General features: G+C 38.9%; 1 protein-coding gene across 2 annotated transcripts in view; it reads right to left on the bottom strand.

Moving 5' to 3' along the window:
* Window positions 1-2,928: 2,928 nt before the first annotated feature.
* The window catches only part of LOC149084236 (uncharacterized), an 88,573-nt gene continuing 64,419 nt past the window's right edge, over window positions 2,929-27,082 (bottom strand). For both annotated transcript variants that reach the window (XM_089234584.1, XM_089234583.1), the window contains exons 2-8: window positions 18,530-18,838; window positions 11,218-11,343; window positions 9,589-9,767; window positions 9,191-9,394; window positions 8,778-9,090; window positions 7,403-7,797; window positions 2,929-5,530 (exon numbers count right to left, since the gene is read on the bottom strand). In XM_089234584.1, the coding sequence (XP_089090710.1) occupies window positions 3,713-5,530; window positions 7,403-7,797; window positions 8,778-9,090; window positions 9,191-9,394; window positions 9,589-9,767; window positions 11,218-11,343; window positions 18,530-18,836 (3,342 nt within the window). In that variant the 5' untranslated portion in view covers window positions 18,837-18,838 and the 3' untranslated portion in view covers window positions 2,929-3,712. The remainder of the gene's footprint in view (window positions 5,531-7,402; window positions 7,798-8,777; window positions 9,091-9,190; window positions 9,395-9,588; window positions 9,768-11,217; window positions 11,344-18,529; window positions 18,839-27,082) is intronic.

Here is a 27,082-nt window from a genome sequence, read left to right as displayed (position 1 = left end):
ATCCGTTCAGATGTATTAAATCGTATTGATGTTATATCTGTACAACGGTCCCCTGTATAACCATTAACCATTATAATAAGCTTTGATTATATTATATCGGACTGAATGCCCTGCATGTCCTTAATCAAGCGGTTTGACTACTACTACTTAACCGTACATGCACCTCGTACACATTCCTCTACGGAATTTCTAACGAATCGGCACATGCCGGAATGTGCGTTCTGAGTGTTTGTGTGGCCCTAACGTATTTATGGTGTCGAGTTTTGACTGTAACTTGTGAACTGCGGTAAACATTTCATCTGTAATGTTTTAGAAGGGGTTAAATGGGGAATTCGACGCCCTCTCTGATCTAGCACAAGGGGCACTAGTCTCACGTGCTCCTTGCATTTGAAGGTGTACTACCTTCTCCCCATCGTCAAAGGTGGAGTCGGCTGATTTAATGTATATGTGTATATACGAATGACATCATCATCATCGTGCTCCCCCAGACTTTCAAGTCTATCTTTGCCTATGTCTTCAACAACCTGTTGTTCACGAGCACTGCGATGCTCTCTGAAGCACCCAGAGTGCTCGATGCTCATGCTCACGGGTGCATAATCGTCCCAATTGAATACTCTGTACAAATTATATTGAAGAATTAAGCTCATCCCGAGATTTTACACATACGTATGTCAAACTTGCCATAAGGGCGTTCTTCTTTCGATGATGAACTGGCAGTGCTCGCGACAAGGACAAAAAAAGGTTGAAGAGCTCTGTCGCACACATTACTCTGCGGAATTTCTAATGAATTGGTTACATACTGGAACGTTTGAAATGTGTGTATGTATGTACATGTGTGGCACTAACGTATTTATAAAGTCAGAGTTATGCGTATTTCACGTTCGTGCGGGTGCAGCCACCTATCTCCCATATTTTGAAGTGAAGATGACATGCTTGAATTTTCATGTCATACAAGTATAATGTTGAAAGTCTGCCTGCTGTCTGCGGTGAGAGTTTCCCGAACGGGAGACAGGCTCGCATCCCCCCATCCCTCCTCGAAATTACAACAACAATAATAATTGTATAATTATATCTAAGCCCAAGCACACTATTTGAAAGAAAAAATTATGGCCAATAATTAATTAAACCGAATTATAATTGGTAGTGTGCTGTACCATTTTAAAACGATGAAGAGGAGTTGTTTAACATATATATATATATATATATATATATATCCTTAGTTTTCTATTACATCTGAACCACTTCAATGATTGAACACTTGGTGAGATATGGCGCATTGTTCTCTCTCTTTGTTCTGGATCACGGACAAGAATAAATGGTAAATCACACGTTTATATAATTTGATATATATATATAATGATTTGTTATATAAGAGAGAAAAGAGAAATGTGCGTTTATAATATAAATGACCGGTGACTATCAGTGCCTGTACAAAATTTATTGTGTAAATTTTCGAATGGATTGTGTGTGTGTGTGTTTCGATCGACCTTATCTAGGAATACCTGAAGTGGTGCACCTGAAGAGTTGGTGAAAACAAACCCCGCGAAGTGTATGTCGATGCTTCAGTTCTGTATACCATGTATTGCATGTTTTCGTTATAGTTATAGAGAATCTATAACCTTTCAAAGTTATATTATCAAAGTGACCCTGTAACATACTGTTGTGCAATTAAAAAAAAAAAAAAAGAAGAGAGAAACCGTTAATTATGTTGTATTTGTCTTTAATTATTTTTTTTTGTTTGAGTTTTTATGCAGTTCTAAATTTAAATTATACTGCGATATCTATACAGCAGGGGTGAACAACTTCCGGTCCGCGGCCAAAATGCGGCCCACGAAAGAAATAAACGATTATGACTAATTATTAATTCATTATTAATTGGCCACTATATGAAGATATGCGAACACTTGTGTCGATCGCAACCACGATGTAATAATTTTTATCGATTTAACGTATAAAAATATCGGTTTTATATGATTGGATATATCGGGGTTCTGCTGTAATTTGAAAACAAAAATGAACTTTTTGAGGTAGTAGAGAAGAGAAAAATTAGTGTAGCAGGTGTTCCCTTTGCATTCGTTATATCGGGGGACGATCGCAAAATTTGTTCAAGCAAGAAATCATTCAAATGGGGTTCGCTATATTTAGGTACGATTTCAGAATTCATCAAATAGGTGTTCTTTCGGGGATTTTCGGAAAAATCCGTTAAAGCAGAGTTCATTATATCCGGTTCTGACTCTGGCTCACAAGTACGATCATTTAAATAATAAATATAATCATGGCATGGGAACCTACTTAACATATTTTGCAATACAAATGGAGACTATGCATAATAACTGGCCAAATGTGATGAATTTCGTACGGTTTATCATGTTCTCACGGATCTTGAGAATTATCACCGATAGAAGTGATAATTTCTTTATTATTTATCAAATTAGCCGAAGACGCTTGGGTATCATGCATAATTGCCAGTAAAAGTGATAAATTTAGGGAAATTTGTCAAACTTACCAAAATGGTCAGCGGTTATGCATAACATATTTGTTACGGATTTGTGACATTTATCGTAACATGTATACCGTATGTTCCAACGTATAATTCGCATACGCAAATTTTATTCACCAATGATCAAATTTTTGGGATTTCGTGGAAAAAAATGTTTTCAGAAAAATAACGAGTTCTTTTTTCGAATATTTTTATTCAACAAATTTTTTTCGGTTCTACCGACACAATGAAAATAATTTTTTCCTCATAGTAAATAATAATGTTACGCAAAAGATGAGGTCCCTCGTGAGAAGCGTCTATTAGTTGAAAGACAACACTCATAACAACAAATATTGTTTATTTCTGCCACCAAATGAGTTGCTCACACGGTTCTTGGATCCGTGTGTTGCGATAATGTACGAATAAGTGAAAGACTCTTTTTTTCTCTCTCTCTCTCTTACATGGTGGTTTGCCAAGAACAGCCATGAGAAATGTGCGGAACAGAGAGTTTCTGTGGAACAACAACATCACACGAATATGAACGAAAATGTTCCCCTTCACCCCCCCTGATCTAATAAATTAGGAGAATCTGGATTGAGAGTCGCGCTCATCACCGAATTCGAAATCTCACGATGTCCACGTTTTCACTGGCACAGACTAACGCATGAAACAACAGACGTACGTATAGAGAACATATCTTGGGAAGTTCTGTAACTGCTGACAATGTCCGACTTCTTTTGTTCGATGGCGTTAAGCTAGGGCCACACCCATGTCCAGTCTGGTTCAATAGTCATTCGCAATTATTTGCTTCCAATGTTTGCCTCCCCCCTACTGCAATAAAGCACCAGTGTCATAGGCTGGCTACATTCCAGCCCTACGTGGTCCAATGTTCTTTGGTAAATATTTGCTTCCAAATACTCCCCGTGTTGTGACTGTTGACATTCTTTGACCAACGTGTGGCCAGACGGATTGGAAGATAGAGAAGAAAGGCGGGTCTTTATTACTTAGTGTGGGGAACTGGGGTATGGTCCTGATCGTTCCGTTGGACTAGCCTGCCAATACCTTCCAGCCTCCAACATTTGACGATCGTTGCCAATGGTGGAGCGACCACACTACCCGTCAAGACCGACTTTGCAATGTATTGGGCTAGGCTGGACACGAATGTGGCCCGACTTTAACTCACACATACTTGTAAAGAAAGGACAGGGCGTATTACACTGAGAGTTCGGGAGATCATGGATACGCCGACTGGAAATCGTTGTACAAGGGATTCCTCGTGCCTTCGTTGACAACTTCATTTCCAAAAGGCGTCTCCACCGTCTTGGCCGTCTTATTGCCCCTTCCGCTCGTGGTGCCACTGCTCGAACCATTATCCAGGTCCTTGAACATAGTGAATACGGTGGACAGGGAATCGGCGTACGAGAGAGGTTTGTGCGGGAAGCCTCCGTACTTGTGAATAGCGAACAACTGAGGACCGAAAATGCCGACGAGGACAGCGACAGCCGTAACTATCATCGCCGACGGGGCCGCGATGTTCCTGCTGTTCGAGTCTGGAAGCAACCAGCAGGCGGCGTCCCAAGCCAGAAACACGATCAGGCAGGTCAGACTCGTGCCGATGAGGCTGCGCACTTCCTGGCAGTTGTAAGATATTTTCCTGGTGGAGACCGAAAGCAGGACGCCGAGGAGAAGCAAGAACGACACGTATCCCTGAGATTCCATTATCTCCTCTTTCGTCGTGATGCATTCCAGCGTTGCGAAAGCGACCGAAGGTGGGCGTACGAACCACCATTGTATTTCCAGGGCAGCCTGAACTCCCGCTATGAAGAACAGTGTCAGGACTTGGTTGAACCGGTTGACGCTGCCGCCTAACCCGAGGCTGTTCTGAGCTCTGAGGTGCATTCCCTTCAGCAGGAGACAGCCGAAGCAGAAAGCGTAGCTCATGTTGGGGAGCAGTCTCTGCAGCCCGCAAAGGAGAGACGAAGGTTTCCAGGTGAACAGACCAGCCGAGACGTAAAGCATTATCAGGGACAACAACTGCGCCACGGCTATCAGGGTGTTGGTTTTTTTCAGAGATCCTTCGCATGCCTTAACCAGGAGGAACACGAGCACGTACATCGTAACTAGAATACCGAAACCGCAGATACCGAGCACCGACAGTGCCCAAGGACGAGCCAACCATACCGAAATATGCAGGTTTTTGCTCGCCGAAACCACTTTTACGTCTTCAGAAGCGAGAGGAGGAACTACACCAGCGGACGTCCTGTCTATAGACCTTGCCATCGCCGGGCCGCTAGATCCGAAAGAAAGCACCGTATGGTGGACTTCGTGTTCTGATTGCCTCAGAGCATCGGTGATCATGGGCTCGTTGAGATGGTGACTCGTCACAGACACCGACGTCGTGTCGTTGGGATATGACCCATCCTTGCTGTAAGTAGGGCCCAGGGAGTCGATGATCAAGTTCATCTCCCGGTCTTTCTGCTTCGGACTATAACTTAGATTCAACGTTCTCTTCGGGATAACTAGGTTTGGCTCGTCTGAAGTATCGCTATCGGAGACGTCTTTAGACGTAGTCTCGTCGATGTAACTCGCGGACGTTGATTCTCTCTCGAGTTTTGTCTTGTGGTCCTGTTCCTGAGGCGTGGTGAAGGAATTTTTTACCTCCGAAACGTCGTCCAATATATTCCAGCTCGTGTAATCTGTGTCACGTGATAACGACGATGGTTCGGTCCTAGTACCTTCTTCGTCCGAATTCCTCTCAGATGATGTTGGAACTGCCTCAGAAACAGGCACAGTAGTAGCTCGATTTGCCATGGTCTTTCTGAGCCACAGAGGCGATTCGGTTTTCGTATTCACCGCCATTCGACTGACCGTCGTTTCCGTGGGTAGAGACGGCGTCGTCCTGGAGTGCAATTTGGTGTTCGGAAGTATTTTAGGTGGAGGAGTGGGTGCCGCTGAGACTGCTGTTTCGATATTTTTGAAAACAAATCCATTGAAGGGTAGTATAACATCGTGATCTACGACGAGGCCGTCTTCGTCGCTGTACCAGCCGACCTGAAACGAGGGAATTAATTACCAATCAATCAGATAAAAATAAACGATATATTTGAATCGAACTCAATATGATATCAATTGAAATTTATAACCATGTATATTCAATGTCGTATTTACGGGGACGGCTTGGTGGGCCATAGCCCAAGGTGGCAAGTTCGGAGGAGCGGCAAATTTGAAAAATGATTGGTAAAAAGAAATTGAAGTACCATGGGAGAAAGAGGCGGCAAAGTTTGCATGGCAACAAATCCACTTCTGCTGAGAGTGAGGCGCTAGGTTGGTCAGTGAACAAAACAGTGTGCAGGTATGTGAATGACTAAAAGAGTGATCAAGGGAGCGAGGAACCAGATCAGAGAGTGAGTGATCAACAGAGTGACCTAGAAAGTGTGCAAGCATGTGAAAAAGGGGTGAATAAGAGATATAGGATGATTTACAAGGGTGGAAAATTAGCGGGCAATAGCCCAGGGCAGAAAATTTGAGGGATGAGTATTCAAGAAAATTAATACAATGGGAGGAAGTTAACAAAATTTGTGAAGCCATAAATCCACTTCTGCCTTGAGAACGAGGGACTAGCTAAGTGAGTGAAAAGTGATCTAATCAGTGTGTGAGCATGGGAGTGGTCAAAAGAGTGACCTAGATATTGCAGCACGAAGACGATGGGCGATTATAAGAGTGATCTATAGACAGACAGACAGACATGACCACTGACCGCCCAGAGAGACCATCTTTGGTTGGTATTTTAGGTAGGCTGAATGACCTTCAGCGTGTACAAACACGTGAGTGACCAAAACAGTGTGCAAGTATGTGAATGACCAAAAAGAGTAACCTAGATGGGGAGTTAGGAACCAGGTCAGTGAGTGACCTGAAAAGTGTGTAGGTATGTGAGTGACCAAAAGCCTGACGTAAAGACAGAGTCGGTGACGAATTCGAAAAACGAGTGGTCATAAAAGTAGACAAGAAATAGAGAAAACGATGGCAAAACCATAAATTCGCCCCTGAGGATACTGAGAGAACATTCACATGATAAGCTAATTGCAATGAGAGCTTCTAGATATATCATCTGGAACAGCTATTTCAAATACAATCTGAAACTATTCCTCGTGAATTACGCGATCCTTTCGCCATGATAAGTTCCAACATCGATCCCGTTGGCAGTTTTAATTAGTAAAATGCATCTTGGAAATTGAGTTTTCTCTCGTAAATTGCCCAAAAATATCTGAAACTAGAGGTTGTTGAATATTGCTGCCAAAAGCCTGTGCGTACAGGGCTGAAAATAATAGGAGGGGAGCTTTAGTTTAGATTCCAATCATGGGCGGAGATACGGGGGGTGGGGGATGGCACTGCCCTCCCCAGTGGTGGAGTCGACTGATCTAATGTATATATGAATTATCATCATCATCGTCCCCCCCCCCCCCCAGCAATAATGACCGTGCCCCCCAGATTTCCAAGTCTATCTCCGCCTATGATTACTAAGTTCGCGCATATTCTCGTAGATAAATTAAGATTGATCAGAGTGACAGAACCCATTGATTATTTTATTTTTCTGTAGGGAATCGCAGTGGCCTCATTTGAATTCATCACTGATGCCGCGTAGCTTTTGATTATTTGTTTTCTATAGCCGCTATAAAACCCATGCTGACTTATCATCCGCCATTAATTCACATGTGTAGTCAACATTATCGCTACAGCCGATAGCAGTTTCCTTTTCCGTGTTTACAATTAGACGTCACATTAAACATAAAAGTGGTATCTCCACTCTCGATGAGTCCGCCAGATATTCAAGGCGCCTTATCGTTTCTAAGAGTGATGAATTATATAGTTCACGCTATCGTTTTATGAAAATGTATATGATGTAATTAGGTGATATGTTGGTACCTCTTGAACGTCCCCTCGGTGGGTGAACCCCTTAAGACTGAAACGAACGGATGTCAAAGTGCCATCCTCGAGGAACCTCAATCTCGTCCCTTCCATGTCGGACGCTCCGCTATTCTCGTCTAGGGTGTAGTTCAGCAACTTTGCGGCTTTTAGCACGTAAGAGCTCAGAGACCTCCTCAGGTACAAGAGACAGTCCGTTCCTCTCCTGCAAGACCTTTTCTGGACGGTCTTCAACGAAGCGGCGAGTGTCCAAACTGCCTTCACTATGGACGAGACGTCAGCCGGTTCGTACGAAGAGAGAATGTCCTTATTTTCTGAGGATGGCGTCGTTGCGATTATTTCCCTCATCAGTGATATGGCGCCGTCGCTATCACTGCGAAACATGTCTTCAATTCCTTCACCAAAAAAAAAAGAGGAAAAAAAAATTATTTCAAACATGGACATTGGAAGTTACATTCAACATCGACCTGCATAGGAAATTTTCACTAATGTTTTCAAGGTGTTTTGTACATGCAACTAGGAAAATACGAATAATCGGTCATTATGCATAATCGTCTCGATAAGTTTGATAAATTTATCACTTTTACCGGTGGTTATGCATAATGCGCGAGCATCGTTGGTAAATTTGATAAATGCTAAAAAAGTTATACGTAATGAAAATTTTACAAAATGATATGTAATATCTACGTACGAAATTACGGTGTAAAATTTGTTAAATGAGACTTTGATATATCGAGGTCCAGTGTATATTTTGTCAAATGGGGTGAATTATATCAAGGCCCGATTGCGGAACTCGTTTGTTATATTCGGATCTGATATGTAAAAATTTGTTAAATCGAAGAATTTGTTAAATGACAGTTCGTTACATCTGGGTACGATTGCAGAATATGTTAAATATGAGTTCATCATATCAGGGTAACGTCGCAAAATTTGTTAAATAGAAGTTCGTTATACTGAGGACGGAATTTCAGAATTCGTCAAATAGGAAATGTTTCGGGGATGTTTGGAAAAATTCGTTAAATCAGAGTTCATTAGTATGTCCGATTCAGACTCTGACTCACAAGCAGAAATAACAAATCTTATCACGGCAATGTGACCGATTTATCATCTTTACCAATACGAAAAATGGCGATTCTGCATAATAATGTGATGCATTTAAAACAATTTATCGTGTTTTTCAACGCAGTCACAATCACCGGTAAATGTGATAATTTTTTTAGCATTTATTACCAACGACTCTTGGGTATTATGCATAATCACCGGTAGAAAGTGATGAGTTCATGGAAATTTATCAAATTTACCAAAATTGTCGGCATTTATGCACAATAACCGGATTTATCCCATTTGCGCCCGCGTGCGCAACGTACATACATACCGCTTTTCTTCTTCCCAGTTACGACCTCCGCGAATTCTTCCAGCAACGGGTGGTAGCGGATGGTGTCCTCTTGCAGAAGCTGCTTGAAGTAATCCTGAAACTCTGGGATCGGGGTGGCTTCTGCCGAAAGCAACAGAACCTGTTGGAGTCGCCTGAGTTGATGCCTTTTGAATTTTTTGAGAATGATCGGGGAGATGTCTTTCGGGGTTACTATCACCCAAGGCATCTGAGGGTAATTGCTAGAGTCGATGGATGTCAGCAGATCCACCGCTTGCTCTTCGTTGATCAGGAAGACCACTGCTTTCAGCCTTGACTGCAACATAGAGTAATAAAAAAAAAGGATATCAAAACACGTGCCGAGGATTGTTGAATAAAGTAGTTTTATGAGTAGGCTACTTTTTGGACATACTTACCCTGCCATACTCGGACACGACTTGCAACGAGGCGAGGAAGTTGTCTGGATCTCCGACTATAGAGGGATGGTCGACCGGCAGGGCTTGCATTCCGGAAATGTGAGCTTCGCGGGCAAAGTCACCGAATATTTCATTTGGCGGTTGATCTTCCGCGATGACAGCGACTTCCAGCAGCCTGAGTTGGCGCAGTACTGTCACTGCCGCCTACGAAAAAAATTAATATAAGCATTTAATAAATGCATAACCCACAATTTCGATTCAAAAAAGAAATGTGGATGACGTTATATCCACGTGTGCAGCTCTCATGTCGGACAAATGAGAAGGCAGCATTTACTGCCTCTACTTGAATGTAGCCACGTCGTCTACTGAGAGAATAATCGTTTCATTTGTGCACTTACTCTCGCCAGAGCTGCTGTTGTCGGTGCAGTGCTTAGGTAAATGTCACCCTTTGATTTTGTATCGTTCTGGAACGCTTCTGTTGGGGTTGCACTAGATGCAGACACGACTGGAACTCCGAACGACTCCAGAAGAGTAAGGGGTGTCCTCATAGTACTTGCGTCGCCTTCTGTTATCACGGCTGAAAGCATTTCAAACAATACGGAAATTTAAAAAATATGAAGACATCATTAGAAAAACGTAAATTTCACAAAAATAAATCGGAAATTTCGCATTTAGTCGAAAAAATAAAAAATTTCGAGTTTAGAATTTTGGTTTCATCTTCAAAAATGTTTTTGATAAAAAGTTTTACGTTCATCCGTAAAAAAAAAATTTGATTTGATAAAAGTATTTTTCAAATCGAAAACTTTACATCCACTCGCAAAAAAAAATTCAAATTAAAAATTTTACATTCATGCGACAAAAAAAAAAGTCAAATCAAAAATGTTGCATTCATCCACAAAAATATTTTTCGAATAAAAAATTTTTCATTCATCCGCAAAAATGTTGCATTGATCCGCAAAAATGTTACATTCCTCCGCAAAAATGTTGCATTGATCCGCAAAAATGTTGCATTGATCCGCAAAAATGTTGCATTCATCCACAAAAATATTTTTCGAATAAAAAATTTTTCATTCATCCACAAAAATGTTGCATTGATCCGCAAAAATGTTACATTCCTCCGCAAAAATGTTGCATTGATCCGCAAAAATGTTGCATTGATCCGCAAAAATGTTGCATTGATCCGCAAAAATGTTGCATTGATCCGCAAAAATGTTACATTCCTCCGCAAAAATGTTACATTCCTCCGCAAAAATGTTGCATTGATCCGCAAAAATGTTGCATTGATCCGCAAAAATGTTGCATTGATCCGCAAAAATGTTGCATTGATCCGCAAAAATGTTGCATTCATCCACAAAAATATTTTTCGAATAAAAAATTTTTCATTCATCCGCAAAAATGTTGCATTGATCCGCAAAAATGTTACATTCCTCCGCAAAAATGTTGCATTGATCCGCAAAAATGTTGCATTGATCCGCAAAAATGTTGCATTGATCCGCAAAAATGTTGCATTGATCCGCAAAAATGTTGCATTCATCCACAAAAATATTTTTCGAATCAAAAATTTTGCATTCAGCCGCAAAAATGTTGCATTCATCCACAAAAATATTTTTCAAATCAAAAATTTTGCATTCATCACCAAAAATGAATTAAACTAACAACACAATTTTTATTATAGTTAAAGTTTGAGGCCAAGTATCAAAGAACTGCACATCGACGCAGTTGTAGAATTCAGGGGCCTAGTCGAATTACTAGTACTTAATTTCGCTTCTCAAAACGTGTAAATAATCCAGATTTTTTTCGCAGTAAAGTGGTAAAAATAATATTTTCGCATTTATTCATTTAAAATTGTAAATTTCGAATCTATCGCATACGAAAATTACGCATCCCTATTGATAACTCTTCCAATTTAGTATTACCCAACCCTGTATGCATTAGTCAAAAATGTAAAAGTTGTATCAGTGAAATGTAATATAGTAAATCGATATATAGGAAAAACTGAGTTAATATAGATTGCGATGAGTACTAACCGAAAAGAGGTGGTATCCGTTTATCAGAGCAGCTGGTGGTCTGTACGTGTCCAACGTGCCCAAGAAGCCTGTAGATTTGACGCTGCGCAACGTCTTCTCTGCCACATGTGTCGTATATGTACATACCTGAGGATAGAAACAATTTTTTTGAACATCTTCCACACTGAACACCAAACTTTTAAAAATTATTAAGAAGTTATACGTATACCTAAAATTTTAAATATACAGAATGTCCGGATTTACAGTATCCAAATGTAATGGATTGTAATAGTACTGAGAGAATCCCATGTGCTTAGTTCAAAGGCTCAAACTTTTTTCACCCGCGGCACCCCTTTACCTAAGGGGTCATTCAAGTATTACGTAAGCAGATTTTTAGTTAGTTTTGACACCCCCCTCCCTGTCAGCAAAATTTCGTCAGCAGCTTAGACTATTTCATATCTTCAAAAAGAGTGGTTGATGACGTAAGCAACCTTCAAACCACCCTCCTTTCGATGCTGACGTAATACTTGAATGACCCCTAATCAACTTTTATCCGCGACTTCCCAAATGAAGTCTAATAAAGAATCACTACGAAGAATTTTTTTAGGACCACCGCTCCACCCTGGCAAAAGTTAGCGGTGCACCGTGGGGGGGGCAATCAAAGCAGTCCGCCTTCGATAGAGCATTGCTTCAAGTTTTTATATAAGTTTTCTACCAAGGTCGCACCTGAGTACTGTCGACAGCTAGTACTTTGAGACGCTTTTCGCCGCAGTTGCGCTGACTGCTACGCCGCAGTGACCGCTAGACCGTGGTGGCTGAATGTTGGTTTTCTGTGGCATTCGAAAATCGAGGTGCAATTACGAGCTAATCTACCATATGAAAAATGTCTCTACTAAGAGAGAAATCAAGCCTACAACATTTAAATTCACGCATAGTACGTTATACGGGCAAAGCAAACTGCCGAGTTGTTTGCTTCCGAATTCGTTCGACAGATGGCGGCACTTTTAGAACACATGACAAGCATTTCTCAGAGGCAAACCTGGCAATAGCACGCAATACATACACGACACATTCTGACATGCATCAGTGTGTTAGACGTCTCTCAGAGGAATTTTTTAAGAAGTGAAGTTGCGTGGTTTAGTAGTGATAGTAATAGCATGTGGACGATACAACATAAAGTTCAGTGTATGCTCGCAAGCACCAAGAGAGCTCGATACTCGTGCCCCATTTTTGAACTCAAGTCTTGATTAACACTTAAACTGAAAACATTCCCTTTAAATTGCATTCAAGAAATCACAATGTGCTAATTTGAGTTTAAGCATATGGTGTAAAATTTACCACATGGGCGGCTCTTATCATAATCTTCTAGGGCTCATGGGAGACGACAGCATCATCTTTGAAAAAAAAAAATAAGGTTCAACGATAAATATTTATTTGAATCCTCCCCAGACCGTAAAAAATAGCCCTCCGTCGGTTTATTTGATATAAGCACAAATTTTCGTATAGATCAGACTATTATAGGTTGCAGAGCTGCAGAACGCTCTAAACCAACCAACATATTTTATGCTCATCTCGTATATAAGCGCTCGAGAGCACACATAAAAGGTGGATGATCACAATATAAGCAGAGATCGCGATGATGTGTGTGCATTAGCAATCATCTCCTCCCGCGAAGAAAGCAAAATCAAAGAATCTGTTACGAGTAAATGGTTTCTCGTCAGATGCCGTTCCTCCTCAATGAAAGAATAAATGAATCATCATACATAATAATGAAAGTAGCGGAAGCTCTTCTTCCTTCACGATGTTTACCCGGTATAAAACGCCACCATATATCTCTATAGGTGAACGTTCAACTTTACGACCTTTAACCACGACTAAACATGGAGATAATTGCCCGCTACGGATGGATGAATTGCCTACAACATGAAACACTACCTTCCACTGTATATTCTGGCATGTTTTCGTTTATTCATTTATTTATTTTTCAATATCTCTCCACAACGGCTTTCGAGAAAGAATCCCGTACAATAAAGAAATAAGATGGAGAAACGCTTTTAAGAGATAGGAGTAATGGTCTTCCTTCCGGGAAATTTTTCTTCTTGAATGTTGGTCTTGAAAATGTTTCTGAAAAGCACTTTGTTATTCGTTGCAAAGTTTGAATAGGAGTAAGAGAGAGAGAGATTCACCATCGAGATACTCCGGTCAGTGGCTTTTATAACGAAAATGAGGCTCGAAAATGTACATAAGATCGCTCAATGGAGGAGGTGATTGATCACTCTCTTTCACCCTTGACAAACAAAACATCTAAGAAATTGCATTTTTGTTCCCTCTCTCAGCCAACTTCATATAAAGTGCACCAACAATTCATTGAAACAGTTAAAAACTGCGAAATAAATGAAAAAAAAGTTGAAAAACTTGTCAACTTTGAAGTTGACGAGTTTGATATTGTATTTACATCAACACTCAGCAGGCCATTTCATTCCATGGGCCAACTACAGTCACGTTTTATAGCCTCTTGACAATTTACTGCAGTTTCATCCCTTTTAAACGTGGGTTATTGCAAAAATTGCAATTCATAAAAAAACGTTCACTGTGATGATGACTCTCGATGAAGAATATGCAATACCCGATGGACAGCGACTCCATCAAAGGAGTCTTCAACGTTTTTGAATATTGAACGTCTTTATTAATAGGTATAATACTACTGACCAAACCGTATATGCACCTCGTGCACATTCATCTTAGGAAATTCTAATGAATTAGTACATGCCGCAATAAGCGTGTACGTGTTGTGAACCTAACGGGAAGTTCGTTTCTGTTTAATGTCTGTTATATGTAGTATTGCCATCTGCCATCACTTTTTCCAAGTTTGAGTAAGTATAATTATTGAATAATGAATTGCATCGTTGTTGGCCTGTTACTCTCTATGGCGAGACTTTTTAACGGGGAGATCGGCACGCATTCTGACTCGAAGTTGGTAACCACGGAAAACCAACTTCAGTCGATCACCGCTGTGGTGACGGTGGGGGTGGTGGATTCATAGGTACTCCAATGCTTGCGTACTCGAAAGAAATGACATCCAATATCATTATGTTCATTATTGAATTGTCCAAGATATAGGTTTGAAAGAGTGTTCAATGGAACCATAGGGTTCTGCAACAGATTTTTGGGCGTTCCGTGTTGTCAAAAATTCTCCATCTTTTTACAGTACAAACATCTACAGGCCTACTGGAGAAATATTAATGTTTTTTTTATATGGTTCTTCTCCCATTTGTTTCAAACCAAACACGGGCCAAGCTCTGCTCACTATAGCCAATTTTAGCCCCATCAAGAGCTGGGACAGTGTCAGGGAGAACTTTACTAGTATACACATGTACAATGCCGTAACTAGGCAGGTGCAACAGGTGCACGCACACAGGGCCCACTTGCAAGGCGGGTCCAGAATGAATATGTATATAACATAGTTAAATCTTCACCAGATCTCACTAATGAACGAGGTTGGGTAACTCATTGGCAATGAAATGAGAAATTTAAAAATGGTTCCAGTAAAACTAAAATTCTCATATTTGCGAAAAATATGTGGAATTCTCTGGCTCTTCTGCTAAAGTTTTTATGAGGAGACTAAAAATGCTGCTTGTCAACCGATTCTCGACTGTTTGTTTCATTAAAAAGAGTTATGAGCCTATCATATCATGCTCTTCAGCAAAGAAAACATCCACACTCACTAGAATCAATCACAAGCAGTGGAAACGGAAAAAGGTATTGATTTAATTCATGAATATTTGCCAAATTCACGGGATTCATTTATAAGTTTCAAAAATTAATTCGCTAAAAAAAAGTTCCTTTGCTGTTGGATTCATTTTTTTAAATCCTTCTGAAGAAAACCAACCGCCTATCCATATCTTTCCCATGCTAAATTCAATTCACTTTACGCGACTACTTTGCGGAACCAATTAATACAAATACAACGTGTTAAATTAATCGCTTACAGCGAGTTACGCCTCTAATAGGGTCCGTTATAATGTTCTACTGTGTATAGTCAAACTATAGTCACTATAGTCAAACTTCCGTTTAAGGGACAGTCTGAATAAGGGATACCTCCTCTATTTATGGGATAAAATGTCTGGTCCCGAGGGTGTCTGTTATTGAGAGGCTTCACCGTATACATACACATACAAAATATCATGAACAAAAAAATACCGTGGTTTGGGTTCCATGGAACAGTTTCGTAACTATCGAAGGTTTCACGCGAACTAAAATGTTGAAAACCTCTACTCTAGAAAAGAGCTTAAGCTTGAGCAATCACACATCAATATTACCGGATACCTAGGAACTACGACCCACAGATTGAGAGCTACTTATCTAAAAAAAATCTCTCTCATTCTTCATTTCTCACCAATACAAATTCCGCAACCAAAACTTATGGATAGAAAGTACCGGAAAGTTGCAGAAAAACTTCACGGTTTATTTTCTCCTACACATAAGTAGATTCGCTGCACATGCGTGCAACGAATGATGGGCACTTACAGGATCACGATAACACCTCATTGATGACATTGGCCAACGGCTACCGATACTAACTGCATAATTACATAGTAGAAGAGGAAATCTCTTCATTGTTTCTCGATTGTGGTATAAGCACTCATAACTGTCTGAAACGACAGAAAAAAAAAGCTCATGCTTGTTTTTAGCCCCGTGAATAGTGACTTTTGTTCTCGCAAGATTCGATATTGCGAAAAAACATGCGCATCTGCCTGACTAAATTCCGGACGCTGTTGCTCAGAAGAGAGTTGTTAGCATGTCCATCCAACAGAACGAGGACGCGATCGATTGTAAAAAGGAAACGAGTGTCGTCATGAAAAAAAAAGAAAAAGAAGTGTTTCTTATCTTTACCAAAAAATTTATATTCTATTTACTCATTCAATTTTATCTCTGTCTCTCGGTTGAATAAAAATATTATTTATGCAGATGCAACAGCAACAAGTATCTCTGGTATCTTTCCCACTTCTGTGGCTTTGGTACGTGTATCAATATGTTTGACATCGTTGCGAGAAGACGTTTGTCTCACGATGACCACAGATACGTGGGCGATTGTATTTTCGGAAAGACGTTTCGAATTATTTAAATGAATTTTTTCACGTGTGATGGATGACGTGACAGTCATTATTGAATGCCACTGTCCGCATTCACGTGCGAATGGCTTCAATTTCGTTGACACACATGGGCTTCCAATTCAATTTTAAGGTCAGGTTTCGAGTTTTTTTAGCAACTTTTAATGATTGTTTCCTTTTTCCTTTTTTCCCCATTTTTAATTTCTCAAGGTATTAAAACCTATAGAAATCGTGAAAGAAATTCATAAGCAAAAATATGCATAATATTGATATAAATAACATCGAACGTATCATCATGGCATTTTATACTTTGTTTCATGTGTTTTCCCAATATTGTGATACAATGACATGATAAGAGATAACTTTCATCTAAAAAAGCTGATTCACCCCGTTTACAGAATCAGTGATGCAATCAGTTCTCGCGGATACTTTTCATTCCACGTGTGTTAAATTGTTTCCAGCTGTTATAATGTTTTTCGCATCAGCAGCTTGTCTAATTTGTAGCATGTACTCTACAATATTTATTTGTGGTGATAGTTCGGCCTTGTGCCACTACATGGCTCCCCTACATATTGCAGCAGCCTCCCCCCTCTCCGCACATCGAGATTTTTTACGGTCCCTTCAATAGCGAACTCATAATGTGAAAAAAACAAAAAAAATGATCAGAGTCGTCACGTTTGTAAATGCCTTATTGGGTTCATACTCATTCTTCGAGTATGGTGGCATTGGTCCGAGAGACATTCAGACACGTTTTTTAGTTGCGTATTATGCATTTTAGACTTGCTCGGCTTGGTCGTCATTGCGATAACGGCTGCTGTGAATTCTCATTCCAGCTCTCTGTCCAATGTGTAGCAGCTCAGGCATTGGAATGCCTACCTAATATCAACATGTATAGAAGTAGTAATTTTCAGCATAGTGGACTTTACTCGCTGCATATGAGGCACGGATTTAGAGAAGGGCGATGGGGGTGATCCCCCTCCCAAAAAAATAAGCAAAAAATGGGTTTCATCCCATATTTTACGGGACAGAAATGACCGCAATGACATCAATCTACAAAATGTCACCCCATCCGGCCATAGGCGGAGATAGACTTGGAAGTCTGGGCTGGGGGTGGGGGGGGGCACGATGATGATGTCAATTCATATATGTATATATACATTAGATCAGACAACTTCACCTTTGACGCTGGGGGTGGGGGGGGGGGCGTCGTCCCGAATCTCGGCCCATGCATCCGGCGTTAGAACTGAAAAATAAATGTCGGACTAGTGAATACGAGAACCTACTGGTCTGCAGACATCATGACTGGTCAGCTATACAAAATCTGTTCTAAATAATAATAACTGTTATTATTAATTATAATTAATTTTCTAACATATATTAGCATTTAAAAGAGTGATGATATACCACCCCGGGGGAGGGGACAAAAAGCCATAAAAAATCCATTGCGGATCGGCGATTTTCACATAGGAGATTTTTCCGCGATCAATGTATCATCGCGGGAAAGGGGTGTGAAGTTTTTTGCCACTGGTCATGCGGACCACCACAATTTTTTTCTCAGTGGTTTATTTGGTCTGTGATTTGTTAACATCCGATTGCTTAATCGGACCAGCGGACCACCAATGATTTAGAACACTGCCACCACACGCATCACCCTGGATCTGCACTTGCTATTGTAATACTACCTTGTTCCATTAGCCTATGATTTCTCAACAATTGTTGGCTACTTAATAGTAATCTAGAAATTGGTGTAATCTAGGAATCCCCGATGTTTTTACGTTCGTAGAACCATTAGGTATGAGACTAATTTCGTTGGCACCACTCGCCCGAGTTAACCTATTAAGAATCACTGGTGTAATTATTTTCCGTAAATAAAATAGTTTCAAATACGATAATTTGGCTTATTTTGCTGTCGCCTTTGTACAAGAGGTGACAGCAACAGATTGCTCAGATTTCTTCGAATCTCAACTTCCCTTTGGCAGAGGTCTTAAATCTACAAAGGTCCATCAACCCCCTCCGAGTTATCTCATTTCTAGGAAGTCGTTGTAACCGATATCCTTGTTAAAGTTTGTATAATTTTATGACATTATTGATCGGGAAATGATAGTACGTATGGATATTTTAATTGTATTCTAGAAAAATTATTTTTGTACAGAAGAAATATCTCGCATTCTTGATACCATTAAAAAAATCGTGTTTTAATTGAACGAAGAAATTGAACCAACCTATGTTTAGCTCCTGGGGGTCGTCTTTTTTGAAGTTGACTTGATGCGCAGCCCACACGGATGCCATTACCCTTTGCACAGCATCCAGCCTTAGAGGCCCGCAGTTGCTGGTTGAATTTGGGGCTGGAGCCTCGTGCAAATTGGCCAGGACTCCTATGTTGACTTGACCCGGATACATAATCGGCGTTGGATCTCGTCTATGGCTGTAATCTTGACTCGCGACGGATCGAACGTAACATGATACCATGAACATGATCGTTAAAGCGTTGAACCAGTCCATCCTGGTCGTCGCCATCGTGACTTTCATTCCTGTAACAACGAAAATACAGATAATGAAAAATCTAAAAAAATTTAAAAACGAATAAAAAAAAAGTATTTTTTGAATACTTCCCAATGATGAATTCACATTTTCAAATTTTTTTATTCATGAAATTTAAAAAAAAAATGTCAGACAGCCAAAGTAGGGGTTCATTTCTCAAAAAACATGTTGCATGCACTTAAGATTCAGCAACTTTGATACAGTAGTACAAGCTGCAAAAATAGCAATAAGGGGTCATTCAAGTATTACGTCAGCATCGAGCGAGGGGGGGTTTCGGATTTGCTGACTTTTGATAACAAGGGGGGAGGGGAGTTTGAAGGTTGCTTACGTCATCAACCACCTCTTTTTGAAGATATGAAATATTCTAAGCTGCTGACGAAATTTTGCTGACAGAGGGGGAGGGGGTGGGGGTGGGGGTCAGTGTTTTGCTGACTTTTGCTGACAGGGGGGGGAGAAGGGGGGTCAAAAATGGGTGAAAAACTGCTTACGTAATACTTGAATGGCCCCCAAGAGAAAATCAGGTTCACACACAAAAAAATTGTGAAGGAATCGGTATATTTGAATGAAAAAAATTCTCACGAAGGATTTTTTGTTACTACAGAAAAAGAGTAGTTGAAAATTTATTCGAAAGATGGTGTTGCACCGGAAATATGCAAATCAGAATCCTATAAAATACAGGGTATACGATTAACAGCTCATTTCTGAATTTTCCTGTTAGTCACACTTACGTAATGTTTTCATTGTGACATTGGCATTGTTGGATAAAGTACTGGTAAAATATTTCTATCTCAGCCGCGAATCACCAGTTGAAGCTTTACAAACGTTTCGAACACAGAAGATATTGAAGAAAAGTTCAGTTCCAATAACTTCTTCCAGTTTGGTTTACAGCGTCCTCTGTCGAAGAAAATTTTAACCACTTCTTTTGCGTACCAAAAAAAAAAAAAAAATCCCCCCTCGTCACACAATAACTTCTTCGTATACAAATAACCTTATTCAAATATACCAGTTGCATCAATTTTTATGATTTTTTAAGCTACATACAATTTTATGGAGTACCTTAGGGGTCGTGCAGTTTTTGTATCCAATTTATAATTTTCATGATTAAAATGAACATCCAGTTTGAATGTCTAATAATTTTTTTTTAATTCAAAAGAAAAATTCAAAAATTAATTCAAACATTTTTAATAAAATACTTCCCTATGTTGTTAACTCTAAACGTTCATTTCCTTAAATAACTAATTTTATTTTCTTTATATATATATAAAGTCTTTTTATTATATTATAAATTTATTTAAAAGAAACTAAAACTATTCCATACCATGAAGTCAATTTTTAACTGCATTATTTCTCCGATATGCAAATGATGGAGATCCCTAACGTAAAATTTGAAAAATATTTGATTTTTGTGAATCCGGGAAAACAACAAAAAATCATCCTAACAAGAATCAAAAAATAAAATTTATTCATAAATTCCTTTATTTTTTTTGTCACTGACGCGTAAAATATTTCAATTTATTAGAGTATATTACAGAAAACAAAGGGTATTCCTTTATCTATACTGACAGTACTTTGAAGCCAGGATAAATAATTTGTTATACACTAAGCATTCGTTTGAAAAAGATATTTTTTGTATCACAACTAATTAGAACCTGCTAAAATGACCTACCAAATGATTAACACATAATAATAATAATTATTATTATATTTTTATTTTCATTCATTATCATTATTTTTACAATTTACGTTTTAATTTTTTTTATTATGTTCATATATGTTTTTTTTTATTGTAATTTTTTTCTTATTTCCATTTGATATTGTGGTAGATAAAGGGTTAAGATTTTTTCAAACACTTCCCAATTGCGAATTGCAATTCAGATTTTTTAATAAATTTTGTCGGGTTTTTTTTTCAGTGTTTCCAATTTATAAATTATTTTTTTAAAATAATCGGGCATTTGAAGTGTGTCTAAGATCATTTTACGCGACAGAATTTCTCAACAAGTTATTTTGTTGTAGAGAATTCTCGGTCTCAAATCCATCAATACCTTCCTTAGCTGTTGTTAAAAGAAACATGTAACGTGAAATAAAAAAACTCGTTTTTCTTAAAAGGAATAATGTTTCGAGTCGAGACCAGGAAGCGATCAGTATAGAATAATAATAATGACGGTAAATCAATTCCTTCTTCTTTTTTTCTTTCCCACGTAGAAGGAGAAACTTTTGGAGGCCTCTGAATAAAAAAAAAATCCTCTATATAATAATAGCAATAATAATAATATAAAAACAACGAAATTCCCCGGTTTCAGAATCTGTTGTACGTTTGACCCTTATTCTGAATTGAATTTGTTTCTCGTGGAGGCACTCATGACCCGATGGCCTGCCGGTCATTTCTTGCCTCCAGGGGCCTGCCACGCAAAAGAATGCAGCAGCGTCTCTACATCATCACCATTTAGTTATGAATAAGATAAACTAAATAACCTCTTATTATATACAGATATGGGATATCTTCTTCTCTGATCCGTGATCCACTGACCGAACGACACATCAATACCATATATACAGCACTTATATGTAATCGAAATCGATCGCATTGCTGAATTATCTCGTGACCTTCGTGAGAAATAAAACAATTTTAAATTACAATGAAACCCGGCTATAACGTCAATAATTGGCGATCCGGACTGATTCTCCAAAGAGATTGATGTTAATGAACCTCACAATCAAAGCTGTGGAATTTTTTCGATCCACTTTTTACGGGCTCATAACTAATTTTAAAATATCCTAACCCACATGAATTTATGCAAATAAATATCAAAAGACAATACGGAGATATTAATTTTCATGCTTGAGAAGATATAAATAAAAAGTTGAAATCAATGTTATTGCATGGATATCCAACTCAAAAGTAGGTCCGGCAAATTACTTCATATTTAATCTCCTGGGCTTCGTATATCTCTAAGCGAACTCAATATTTCAAAAATCGGTATTTTTAAAATTATTGATGTGGCGGAAAACCCCCACCAAATTTTCGCATTTCTACAGTAAAATCGGCAATTTTAACACTGATTTCTATGGGAATCATCCTTTGCCTGACCCTCAAACTGATGCCTGACCCTCAAAATGTTCATAATGTGTATATACACCAAATAATAAAAGCTGATATATTTGGAAGAGGTGGACACTTCCACTTTTCATATATGGTAGTGATGCGTGTCTCAATCATAATAGCATCGGTATTTGTGAATTAGGCAACTATGTGAATATTTGTCATAAAATGATACTGTAACATATCAATAAAACATAATGAAAGTAATTCTAAAAGTAAACAAGATGAACTAATTTATGACTTTGTTTTAGGCAGGCAATTGTTTGAGCGAATTATATAGTCAATTCACAGATGTGGTAAAATATGTGTGTTTAAATATTTTTATGATCAAGTACGTGTATGCATATAAGCGCCTTAAGCATGTTTTTTCAAAATGTAAGAATGCAAAATACTTATTGTAAGTGCCAGGGAGCAGTAAATTGTTGCAGCTCACGAGATGTTTATGATGCTCTCTGGGATAGGATGTCAATCTTTTATTATTTTCTTCGAGAAAATAAGTGTTCCTCCCCCCCGGGGAGACTTCCGGGCCGGGATAAATAACTCATACCTAACATTGGAAAAAAAAATCTATTACATGTTTGACGCTCTGACTTGCTCATTTACATGACCGCTATGACGAATATTTCCGTATTTCGCCCTTTTTTCTTATAAAAATGTCCCGTTTTTCAAAAAAAAAAAAAAAAAAAAACTCGGTTTAGTTTTTAATCTTTACAAGAATCAGGAATGAAGGTAATTTTCATATTTTGGAGATAATTTTGTTATAATGAATATGACTATAAAAATATTCATCTCACATACTTGCCAAATTAATTTTTTGATTTTAGCAGACTTTCTCTGGCACTTTATTTTTTCCGTATTTTTCTCGATGATACTTGGTTACACTCATCATAAAAACCTCATTCACATTCCTCAGTGAAATCGATTGCCCCTGAATATACTTTGCGTCAAAAAATTCCAAAAACGTCAACCTCGTTGGGCTGTGTTACATCCACGTAAACTGAAACTTTTTTGGCTGAATCTGTATCCGTATCCTAGGCTGAAAAAATTGGGGTACGGCCGCAAGTTTTGACGTGAATACGTTTTTTGCATTGAATCGTGTTTTAGGTACTGACACAATGAAATCATGACATTATCGTTCGGCTTTGTCTTTGGAATAGCTAACAAACGATACCATGTCATTTATTTTCGTTGTGAACTATATCTCGAGAGATATAGTAGAAAACAATTTGTTACGGATCAAGACAGCGGATCTGGTGCCCAGACGGAGAAGAGATATTGAAACCGGAGTGATATTTTTGAATGCACCTTTGCAATGTGCACCTGACGATACTATTGCTTTCCACTTACGGCGTTGGGTACTTAATGAAATATGAGCGTTTAAAGAATTTCGTCACGCAACTTTTTTGCGAATGCTCACAGTATCGGCAGATGATTTAAAAGACGTATTAACGTCAAAAATCTTCGACAGCCGGGGGGTATCAATGCAATAGTGTCTAAAGGTCTAAAGATGTGTGTGTGAGATTTTTTGGCAAGCGCTGCCATCTATCTTTCAATATCAAAATGAACGGGTTTAAAAAAAAAAACCCACTAACAAAATTCTTTGTGACTGGTGAAAATCAGAATTACGTTTATGAATACCTCAAATCACTGGGAGATCCGACATTGATGGGCCACGAGAGCTTTGTATCAGGCTCGCGCGCTGCCGGTAGTTCTTCTTTGTAATTTTTCTTCTAAACTCGTTATATTTCGGAATTTGAAATATAAATTCAACTGTTGATGATTCTACGAAAATAACAGTAAAAAGTATTTTTTAAACATTTTTTTCGAGTTTAATTTTTGGATTTTTGGAATGAAATTTTTACACTCCTAATTTTCTTGAAATTCTTTTTACTTCCCATTTTCTTTGAAATGATTTTCTCTACATTGAAGATCATTAATATTTTCTTTATATGGGGGACTACACTGTGTTTCCTCTGAAAATATTGTAGTTGATAAAATTTGCGTATATGAAGGCGTATAAGTCATCATGAATTTTTATTGTGATGATTTTCGAGTTTGAAGATATGGTCATTCTTCTTTTGAGGAGAAGAACAGATGGAAAATGGTTGAAAATTATTTTCTTAAAATTGCACGAATTTCGCATGTCAGCAAAATAAACGGCAAAAAAAAAAATATGTCTAAAATGTTGTACTCTTCGCCTCCCCCCCCCCCCCTTCCCAATCTTTCCTATTGAAAACACTCATTATATTATGAAACTTCCGATTAATGATTCACCATTTTCACACATTAATGCTTATTCATGTTAAAATGTGTCGCAACAGCAATCAAATTAGCTCGGTAACATTCGAAAACGGCTCTTATTCTATTCAATCGAGGCAGCCGTGACCTCAGTCATTATCTGATCCCAGTAACGGTATCGAAATTAGAAACGATATTATCTCACCTTTACGCGATGAGCCCCTAGCTCATTTAAGAAACTTATTTACTATTTACTTATATATGCTGGGAAAAATTTAACATTGGAATGAATTTTCAAATCGTATAGGCGATAACAAAAACTGTTTCTCAATGGGCAGTTCAACTTCGGTGCTCATTAAAAGAAGAGAAAAAAAACGAGACCGTGTTGTTTCTCGAGATGTAATCAGCACCGGTTTTATAAATGGTGCTTGAGGCATAAAAACCTAAATGGGAAAACAAAAAAAAGGGCGGATTATTTACTCAATCCGTCATCGAGAGATCGCGGAAACCGAGTTTTGCAATTTAAATAAAAATAACGAACGTTAACCGCCATTGACCATTAAAAACATTGAAGAGAAACCTGCTTGGCTCGAGGTCAGTCTGCGGTTATTTACACATTCAAAAAAAACACTTGTCTTACGATAAAAACTGGACAATTTTTCATGGTTTTTGTTATTTCCGCTATAATTTTTTGATACTGCCATAAATTTCATCGAATTCTTCGGGTCAATAGTTCAGGCCTCACTAATTTATTTATTAACATACTTTTCAGTTGGGATAAATTTTTCATGTTTTTTCACCGAAATCTAAAATGTTTTCGGAAGGTGGTCCGTAGACTTCCGGGGAGGCAGTGGCATATTTAAACCTGGACTTATATCTAGTCCAGGACGGCAAGTTCAGGGCAGCGGCAAATTTGAGGAATGAGCGGCCAAGAAAGTTAGTAGAGTTAGTACTGTTAGAGTGGGAGGACATGGCAAAATTTGTATAAACTTAAATAAATCCGTCTCTTCCCGAACAGCAAGGGGCTAGGTCAGTGAGTGGCCAAAAGAGTGACCGAGGGAGTTTGCGGCACATGAGTGAGTTGAAACGTCAGCAAGCATGTGAATGATCAAAAGAATGGCCTACAGAGCGAGGGAGCAGGTCAGTGAGTCATGTAGAGTGTGTGCAATAATGACCAAAAGAGTGATCTAGAGCGTATGCAAGCTCGTGAGTGACCAAAAAGTGCCCTAGAGCATGTGTAAATGATCAAAAGAGTTACCAATAAAGCAAGGGAACAAAACAGTGCGCAGACATGTGAGCGACTAAAAGAGTGACTTAGAGAGTGTGAGAGCATGGGAGTAACTTGGAGAGTGTGAGAGCATGGGAGTAACTTGGAGAATGTGAGAGCATGGGAGTAACTTGGAGACACAAGTGTAAAAAAATCCCTATATTGTATAAGACAGGGTGTTATTTTATCATTCCGCACAGATATCGAAATTCTGTGAGCAGAGAAACAGGTCTGTGTAAGTGTAATAAAGGGCAATGTGTGCCCTCTATCTGGAAAAAAAAAATTAAAGGGCATAATACATCTTATAACATTTTTCCTTTTTATTGCGAGCAACTCGCGCGTTGCTCATCATCCCCCCATCCCCAGTGATTGAAGAGACGTGAATGATTGGGCTTGGGTGCTAAAAGGAAAGGAATATACATTTATAAACGCACTACCGAGACTACGAATTTTAATAAGGGATTTTCAAAATAGAATTGCCTCCCTGTTATTCACCGTCCTGGAGCTGAGCCCTCCACCCCGAAGACAGATCTTTGGTGGGGGTGAATAGTATAGTGTAAAAAAATAGAAAAACAATAGTTTGTTCCGGGCCCCCCCCCCCCGCGCACTAGAGCCCTGCCAGCCCTATCCTTGTAGGGATCATAGTTGCTCACTTAAACCATTGAGGATAGATGCTTGATTTCATACTCACAGGAGATATTCAATGACAACTCAGATGAACACCCTATGTGTGTGTGATTCAATGATTAGCATCATGATTATTGCAGTATATATGCCAGCCATATGTCAGACTTCTTGTGCGGATGTTTTCTTCTGGTGAGAGTTATAAACAAAGCTCATCCGAGAATATGCCTCCCAATAGGTTGACAGGGCTCCAACCTCGTGAATCCCAGGCACGACACGGTGATCCATGGCCCCACATCCGCAGTAGAGCCCTAGGCTGAGATCTTTGGTGGGTTTGCAGTTCAGACTCTTCACGGGAGCCCCTTTTGTTTGAATTTGTAGTGTGAAAAACAAAAATAAAATCACACCTGATGAGAATTATATCGGACGACCTCCTGGCAGGAGCCCTGCCCGACCATGAAAGGATCTCAGTCCTTAGAATCTCTGTGCTTAGAATAGGAGTTTCCACGATAAGATCTGGCACAATGATGTATGACAATAAATATGTAAATTAGAGGCTAGACCGTTTTTCCTTTTTCCCTGGGGCTATGATTTTATTGGGGAAGCAGTAGGGACACGCTTTTCTTTGGATTAAATATACAAAAAAAATTTTGAGTTCTGCAGAACAGCCTCATCAGCTATCATCGAGGGTTCCGCGAGAAATTGTACCCTGGTATAGAGAACAGATATAGGTATATATAGAAATGGGCAGTCAGAACATTTTTTTTTTTTATTAATAATTCAAAACAGCACACATAAATACATGGACACAAATATACAAAATAAAATAAAGACAACAGAACAAAAAATAAAACATACACTATGCAGCTCTTAGGGACCCATTTGGTCAGTCCTAGAGCTTAATAAATATTATATATAATAAACGGCACGCTCGATTTATATTTAAATTACATTCCGGAGCCAAACAGCATGACATTAGGGATTCTTCTATTATGATGTTGGCTG

The sequence above is a fragment of the Pholcus phalangioides genome, unplaced genomic scaffold (assembly GCF_987345545.1).
Source record: "Pholcus phalangioides strain wild (caught in Gottingen) unplaced genomic scaffold, Ppha-v1.0 ptg000008l_1, whole genome shotgun sequence".
NCBI lineage: Eukaryota > Metazoa > Arthropoda > Arachnida > Araneae > Pholcidae > Pholcus > Pholcus phalangioides.
The sequence above is the reverse complement of the archived record's forward strand: the minus strand, read 5'-3'. Positions and strand labels throughout refer to the sequence as shown.